Raw genomic sequence first — 8,781 nt, 5'->3', positions numbered from 1 at the left:
CACGAACCCGCGTCACCTGCATTGGCAGGCGGACTCCCAACCACTGTGCCACCAGAGAAACCCTGACTGTGCATTCTTTTAACATTGCCTCTGATGTGCTTGAAAGCATTCTTCTTTGTAACAAGAGGATTTATTGATTAGACATATCTGATTTTTTCCTGCCCCCAAACATGTATCAACTACCTCCTTTACCAGTTCTTTTAGTGGAGACGAAAGTCTGGGCACAGGAATGCTTTTAAAAATTGATGGCAGGCAAACGTGCTACTTCCACTGCTGGTGTTGTTGGACCATTAATATGTGTGTGTGTGTGTGTGTGTGTGTACCCTACTTTGCATATGATGCAGTTTCATCAATCACTAACATTTTTGCCTGTATCAACATTTGAGGTGGGTAGGAGCCTAGAAAACAGGATACCCACAAATATGAGTTTATTTTTTCCACAGGGTATGCAAAATGTTCTGACTTCTTTTTATGGAGCACACTTAAGAGACAAGGTACCAAGTCCTTGGTTGGCATGTGCTAGCCTATTCCCCATGTCTCTGTCCCTGTGTAACATACGTTTTAAGCCTTAGCTCAAGCAACTCCTCCTATGGGGAGCCCTTCTAATTCCTATCATTTGGGTTAGGTTTTCTCTCTCTATGCTCTCCTAGCATAGTGTCTAGCATTCATCACACTGTGTTTTTTTCTCTTTACTTGTCTATCTTCCTCTATTTAGCTGTGGTATCCTGTTGAGTTGTGTCTTATTCATCTGCCAGACATATTACATACTGCTTGTAACATGGTAGATGCTCAATACCTACATATTAAATGTTTTAATGAGGCTTAAAGAAATAAAATATGCAGTGATGACCTAGTTTTACTAGTCTTAAGATTGGAGTGTGTTCCCTGGTGAAGATGGAAGAAAAATTGTACAACACTAGAGGCCTTACTTATGGGATAAAGAACTACTAGAGCTAAAATGCTGCCAAGCTCTCTGGGGTTGTCATAATAAGCTGAATATTTCAGGATTAGTCCCCTGGTCAGTTCCCAACTGGGAAGGGGATCCATTAATTCCCTATGGAGAGGTGGAAGCAGCATTTTTATTAGAGAAAGCGTCCCTGAGTCTTAAAAGATGAGTAGGGATCAGCCAAGCCAACGCAATTGGGAGTAGATAATTCCAAGTAGAGGTGGCAACTTGAGCAAAGGGACATAGACAAAAGATGGGGGTAGGTGTGGTGAAAATCCTAGAAGTTCAGTGTCTCTGGGAGGTGATTATGAAGGAAGGAAGCTGAGGTGATTAATTAGCCTGGAAAGGTAAACAGAAGTGCGATTCTGGAGGGCCTTTTATGCTGCATTAAGTCATAGGATTTTATATTGGAGTAGAGAAACAGAAGATATTATAGTATAGTGAGTAAAAGCACTGTCAGCCTACCTGAATTTGAAACTCAGCTCTGACTTTTACTATCTGTGTGACTTAAGGTTTTTTATCTTATATTGTTTCCTTTATAAAGGGAGAATAACAAGAGTACCTATTTCATAGGGTTGTTTTGAGGATTAATGAGTTAAATCACATATAGTGCTTAGAGAATTCAATAAGTATTAGCAGGGCTTCCCTGGTGGTGCAGTGGTTGAGAGTCTGCCTGCCTATGCAGGGGATACAGGTTCGTGCCCCCGTCCAGGAAGATCCCACATGCCGCAGAGCGGCTGGGCCCATGAGCCATCGTCGCTGAGCCTGTGCGTCCGCAGCCTGTGCTCCGCAATGGGAGAGGCCACAACAGTGAGAGGCCTGCGTACCACAAAAAAAAAAAAGTATTAGCAGTTGATGTTATTATTAATTTTTATATTTATACAGTAGAAAGATCAATCTGGCTGTCTGTATGGAGGATGATTTGGGGTAGAATAGGACAAGAGTGGGGAGGAAACAATAGGGGGATTAGTGTATCCCCCAAGAGCTCCTGTTGATATTTGCTGGATATTATTGAGGTATAGGTCTATGTGATGGTTTTAACAAAATCATATACTTTATAGATGGATTTTGTGCAGACTCAGTTAAATTAAACTGTCCCATTTTGTTTTTCCTAAGAATGCCCTTGGGATGAACTTACTGGAAAGTCAAACTCTGGAGCTTTTAGGAACTGGCATGTCATAGCTAAACTTTGAGCCTACTGTCTTCAGAGTACAGTTCAGAACTCAGTTCCTGAGAAAGTGACCTGAGAGAGGTAAGTCAGCCGTTTCCCAAAATAAGATTGAAAATGGCACAGTTTATCTCTAGCATGGATTTGAGACTAACAGAGATTATCTTCTGATAGATACCATCTTACTCTAAAACTCAGGTTACACATATTGCTGCTTCCTTTATTTAGTAATTTGAATGTGATTAAGTGGGTATAATGAAAGGGTCAGAAGATATAGGCTGTGGATCTAGCTCTGTGACTTACTTAGATATGTAGTCTTAATTATTATGTAGGTATCAGTTCCCTTATCTGTAACATGGGGTTAATAATACCCACTATGTTATCTTACAGGACTGTCATGAGAATCAGTGGAGATCATCTATGTGAAAGCACTTGACAAAAGGCACTTTAAAAATGAAATGATTTTTTAAAACATTTAAGAACAACACAAAATATAATTTGATCTGTGCACATGTTTGTTCCTTCATTAAATGAACTCAGCAAGAGTTGAAAGATATGCCAGACAAGCACCTGTTATACAATTCACCTTAGTTTGCACATAGTTCAAAATTTGTAGGTCCTCATATGGGGACTCCCTGCTTCCAGTGAAAGCTCAGGAATTCCACCTTGAACTGTTTTCCTTCCAAAAAGCTCCTTTTTAGTTACTTCTTTGTTTTAAGTTCTGTTTCAGAACACTGGGGTTTCTCCAAGTCTAACCATTAATCAATGAGACATTGGTGCCCCCTTTTCCAGTACTTCTATCCGGCCTTCTTATAAACTCTCTAGATGAGATATACTGCATCAAAACTGGTGGCTTGGGGCTTCCCTGGTGGTGCAGTGGTTGAGAGTATGCCTGCTGATGCAGAGGACACGGGTTCGAGCCCTGGTCTGGGAGGATCCCACATGCCGTGGAGCAACTAGGCCCATGAGCCACAACTACTGAGCCTGCGTGTCTGGAGCCTGTGCTCCGCAACAAGGGAGGCCATGAGAGTGAGAGGCCCGTGCACCGCGATGAAGAGTGGCCCCCGCTTGCTGCAACTGGAGAAAGCCCTTGCACAGAAACGAAGACCCAACGCAGCCAAAAATAAATAAATAAATAAATAAATAATTAAAAATGAATATCTGCTTATAAAAAAAAAAACAGTGGCTCAAAAAGGGCTTTGAGAAGTGTCTCAGAGACCTCTGTCCTTTCGGAAGTCTCTCTCCACCTATCTCTCCACTGAAGATGGATCTAAAAATAAAAAATCCTGAGTTCTGGTACAGTCTCCATGGCCAGGTCCCAGGGCTGCTGGACTGGGACATAGGAAATGAGTTCTTCCTGCCTTGCACCACAGACCAGTGCCCCTTAGCTGAGCAGGACCTTGACAAATACAGACTCAGAGTAATGGAGACCGTAGAATTACCTCAAGATAGGAGACCCGGTCCTGAAAAAGATAGTCCTAACTCTGAACCGAACCTGTGGATGTGGGTGAATCCCAACATTTTGTGCCCCCTTGGCAGCCAGGAGGCCCCAAAGCCCAGTAAGAAAAAGGATCTGGCAAGCATACATCCTTCCCCTCAGCTACTCCCAAAGGATGAAGTGTCTAACTGCTCAAAGACCACAGTGATGGAGTCCCTGCCATCTTCCTGCAGCAAGCAGTCTCCCCCACAGAAGAAGTTCACCTCTTCCCCCAGTGACTGGGAGCTCACAGAAGAGGAGACTGAGGAACAAGATAACAACACCTCTGTGGCCCTCCAATCCCCAAACAAAGGGGAGTGCTTCCAGAGCCAGAAGCTATGGCAAGGCGACATCCAGGAGAGGAAGTCCTGGCCCCAGCCGCCCCTCAGTTGCAGTCAACTAATTGCTCTGGCACTAAGAAACGGCCCCCCATGTGGCCTCCGTGTGCAAGAGATCTACAGTTTCACCCAACAGCATTTCCCCTTTTTCTGGACAGCTCCAGGTAGCTGGAAGAACAACATCCGCCGCAACCTCTGCTTCCTGGGCAGATTTGAGAAGGCGCCAGTGCATGGGACCAATGCAAGGACAAGGTCTGTACTCTGGAGGCTTACTGAGGAGGGACACTGCCACTTTCAGAAGAAGACTCGTGCCTTAGCCTCCGCTAAGAGGGAGAGCATTCAACAGTGCATGAGCCAGCCAGATATGATGACCTCCCTCTTTGACCTTTGAACAACCACTGCCCCATTTCTGGAACACTGCCATCCTTACTGTGCCTACCTATGCCTTGATTGGCCCTCATTAATCCCTAAGCTTACCCCACCTGCTAGGTGCCAAGCCTGTATTTAACTACTGCTAGAAGGATGGTATTAAATAAAGTGAGAGGTGGATACAGAGGAGGCAAAAGCATGGAAATTTGCATAAGGGCAGTGGCAGTTGTTCTGCATTTTGAGCACAGGTAGGAAATCCTAGGAACAACGGCATGGAAGTTAAGGAGGGAAGGACATATTTAATGAAAAAAAGAATTCTGTTTACTGGAGAGTATGCTGACCCATGAAAGCAAATGGTGAAGTATAAAGCCTCAAATGCAGGATGGATCTAGGCCTTCGAGAGTCTCAAATGCCATGCAATGATGTATATGTTTAAAGAGAACTGGGTATGATGTTCAAAGCCTAAAGAGTCAAATGTCCCCCTTCTACCATTCGTCAGCTATATCACCTTTTTGATGACCCATTTTACCCTTCAGGGCCTTACTTTTCTCTTTCTGATCCTGGACTTCTCGGGCTTGTTCTGTTGCCATCCAACTCCAGTACTGACAAATAATTCCAAGCAGCTACTTTTAGTTTGGATATTGAAAGCCTTTGAATTGAGCCTGTATTTACCCCAAGCCTTTTGATGACAAAACTTTGCTTTCCATTCTTTCAGTTATCAAACCTTTATTGAAGAAATATCAGTGTGTCAAGGTCCATCTTAGGTGCTGAGTTTAGTGGAAGACAGACATATAAACAGATATTTGTAATATAAATGTAATGAAATAGTTGTACAAGGTTGCCATGAAAATGGGGAGATATTTTTTCCTAGGAAAGGCATTGTAAAGGAAATACCTTTTGAGCTAGTTTTGAAGAATAAATAAGGATTTGGTGGGCATATAAACTAGAGAAAAGACATTACAGAAGCAACAGTGTGAACAAAGAAAATGCAGTGTTTGGGGGAATGGTAGAAAGTTCAATGCGGCTTAATTATGTTAGAGACAAGAGTCACGAGAAAGGTAAGCAAGAGGTCTTTCCTGTACTACTTAGATGTTTGACTTTGTCTTGTGGGTTATTAGGAACTAGGAGGTATAAGTGGTGTTTACTAAAAATAAAAACAAGCAATAATAAGCATTTCAGCATTTGGCTTTCTAACTTCAAAATTCTTTTTAACATCTTTTCCATACAAGTAGTTTACTTTATCAGGTTTAAGCATTGCTTTCTGCCTTTTATGTTATTATATCATTAAAGAAATATCCAGGAGAAAATATATTAGATTTTTAAGTATGCATTTAGTTGCAAAACCTTCAATAATGGAGGTACAAAAATGCCTGTAAAATACAAAAGCAATAAATTCAATAGAGTTGTAAATCAGTTGAAAAGTTTACATTTTTTGTAATGGTATATTATAGCTCATACAAAACTGTATATTAAGGTTGAGTTGCAAAATCAACGTTTAAACAGTATTCTTTGAAAAAATAATTGTAGATGCTGTTTTTGTAACATTAGGCAAACAAAGTTAACAGAATATCTTGGAATTAATAAAATATTCTGGCTATAAGTATTCAACATTTGCTTCTCTTTTTTATTCAAAATTAACACATAAGTTAAAGAGCCCATTGTGAAATTAACAAAACAAATTTTATCACAAACTACATTTCTAATAATGTAATATGTCTGTTCTTTAATTTTTCCAACACAGACTTGTATTTTCAGAACTGAACCTGAATTTTCTCCTGCAACTTTGCACCTTTAAGCTTTGAAACCCTCTATTCCATTTTTCCTGAACCTTCTTTCTGCTCTAGTAGGAAAACGCAGTGGCTGGGCATGACACTTCACTTCTTCAGTTATCTCAGATGATTCAGATGAAGGCAGATCTTTCTTTGGAAGAATTTCTTGCTCTTGCTTTTCCTCTTCACCACTATCATGGTACTTAAAGTGACTTCTTCATGGTTACTGCTCTCCAGAGGTCATCCTTGTTCACTGATGCCAGCAGCAGTGCTTGCACTGTTGTAACTATTCTTTCCCTTGGGAGTCTTCAAAATCAGTTTTGGGGAAGTGGGGCAATGTTCACCACTCACCACATAAATGAAAGCTTTGTAAATGTCAGTAGGTGCTTTGGTATTTGTCAGACCTGGTATATAGTTAATACAGATGTTTTTTCCCTTATGCTTGCTTGCCACTGCCTTCTCATTGAATTTGTAAGTGATATTTTTTCCTGTATTTATTTGGACCCAAACTTTCAGGTTGAGCAGAATGAGAAAAATACATGGATGGCACAGGATTATGTTCATCTAAGCTAGTGTCATCATCCATTGATCCCGCAGCCTACATTTGTAGCCTCAATTGAAGAACTGTCTGAATAAGAAAGTCGGTTATTTTACATAACGTCTACGTGCCTCTTTTCTCTGCCTTTCTCCTTTGAAGAGATTTCATCCTCTTCTTCATCTTTAAACACAGTATGAGAATTTCTATCAAACTTAGCTATCAAATCTTCCTTTCTCTAATTCTTCAAGAACCCACGGTTCTTCTGTATCAGTAGGCAAACTGCCTTTTAACTGTTATCCCTTCTGCTAAATATGCTTCAAAATTATGTACTTGATTTGGGGGGGTCAGTTTGAAGGACACTAGTAATCACTTTTCTCCAACTTCTGTGTCACTTTTAGAATCCTTTTTGGGAAAAGGCTTCAACTGCTTGTGGCCAATTTCAGGAAACTCTTCTGTCCTTACATCTTTGAAACAGAAATTCATATTTTCTTGAAATAATATAATACTTGCCTAACATGTTCTTTTTCTTTCCTGATACTAAATCAAGCAAATAGCTTGCTTTGTAGAGCACTTATAAGTTATCTAAAAGTGCAAGTTACTTCACTAGCACAGACACATCTTCCTGCCATGAAGGCAGGAGGGCCAAATGGTACCATAGCATTGTAAAGACAGTCTAAATATGGGATCTTTTTTGAAAGGCATCAAAATTACCTAATAGGACATTCTGCCAAAGCTGGATGCTTTCTGCGGATATGAGGCATTCACTTCCCAAATCTTTGAATACTGACTCCACTGGTAAAGTGACAGAGGCGGCAGAGACAGCTACAGGGACCAAAAGGCTGATGGCAGCAGGTTCCAGAGACGGGGTCAGGAATGACAACATGGTGGGATTCAGGTTCAGCAACAACACGACGGGGTCGGGGTAGGGGAAGCCATGCAGGGTTCAAGAGGGGTGGTAGGGACAGAGAGGGGTTCAGTGTGGGCAAGGCCAAATTCGGGCTCGAAGGTTCCAGCTTCCTAGTCCTTGGCAGCGATGGGGGTAGTTTTGCTGGTCTTGAGCTGGGTTTCTTTAGCAAGGACTGAAGGAAGAGGGTGAGGAGGGGCTGCTCAGCCACGCATGCGGTGGAGCCTGGGGCAGTGGCAGCAGCCAACTAAAGCTTTCTGGGAGAAGGCTTGGATGAGCCCCCTCGTCCCAGAACCAATGGCAGCAGTCGGCACGTGGAAGGAGGCTGAGGCGACTTCTGCGCGTTTCTAGTTGTTGAATTTAATACTGGCAATAACCGTAGCGCCACTGTCACTGTCGACAGTACCGCTAAGGTCACACTGTACACTCACAGAGGAGCTTTTGAAAATAGGGGATAACAAATGTGCATTTAAAACTTGGAACTCAGTTCATCAGCCTCCCTGCCCCCATGTTGTCACAGCTCCCAGCTTCACTAGGCTCTGTGATTATAAAAACAAAAAGCAAATGGACACACCCACTTTAGGATGAGGAGCTCTCAAATGACCAAATAAATCATGGGATCAGTTGTTCCCACACCCAAGTCGAGGGGAAATCATTCACAGAAACACTGAGAAACGGAACAGGGTTAATGCCCTTAAAGAGATTAGTCTGGTAGGGACACAGCTGGGTGCATGATGGAGAGGAGCACATAAAGGGCCTAGACTTGGTCAACTTCGCACATGATTTTACTACCACAAACAACTTATTTCATAGCTTCTTTCTCCTCAACTGTAAAATAGAAATAATATTGGCTTTAAGGATGGTTATAAAATTCAAGGGAGAATCTATGTGGAAAGCGCCTGCTGTATATAATAGGTGCTATGTATTTATTCTCTCTCACCATTTACAACTATTTTTAACATCTTTATTGGAGTATAATTGCTTTACAATGGTGTGCTAGTTTCTACTGTGTAACGAAGTGAATCAGTTATACATATACATATGTTCCCATATCTCTTCCCTCTTGCATCTCCCTCCCTCTCACCCTCCCTATCCCACCCCTCTAGGTGGTCACAAAGCACCAAGCTGATCTCCCTGTGCTATGTGGCTGCTTCTCACTAGCAATTTATTTTACGTATAGTAGTGTATATATGTCCATGCCACTCACTCACTTTGTCACAGCTTACCGTACCCCCTCCCCATATCCTCAAGTCCATTCTCTAGTAGGTCTGT

General features: G+C 41.9%; 1 protein-coding gene across 1 annotated transcript; it reads left to right on the top strand.

The window, feature by feature from the left end:
• Nucleotides 1-3,378: 3,378 nt before the first annotated feature.
• FOXR2 (forkhead box R2) lies at nt 3,379-4,320 on the top strand. Its single transcript, XM_060086575.1, has one exon. It carries the CDS (start codon nt 3,379-3,381, stop codon nt 4,318-4,320), a length of 942 nt encoding a protein of 313 aa, XP_059942558.1.
• The last annotated feature ends 4,461 nt before the right edge of the window (nt 4,321-8,781 follow it).

The sequence above is a fragment of the Mesoplodon densirostris genome, chromosome X (assembly GCF_025265405.1).
Source record: "Mesoplodon densirostris isolate mMesDen1 chromosome X, mMesDen1 primary haplotype, whole genome shotgun sequence".
Taxonomy (NCBI): domain Eukaryota; kingdom Metazoa; phylum Chordata; class Mammalia; order Artiodactyla; family Ziphiidae; genus Mesoplodon; species Mesoplodon densirostris.
Note: the sequence above shows the minus strand (reverse complement) of the source record. Positions and strands in the feature narration are given on the sequence as shown.

Coding starts and splice junctions, on each gene's coding strand:
- FOXR2 (XM_060086575.1), top strand. CDS start 3,379: ATGGATCTAAAAATAAAAAATCCTGAGTTCTGGTACAGTCTCCATGGC.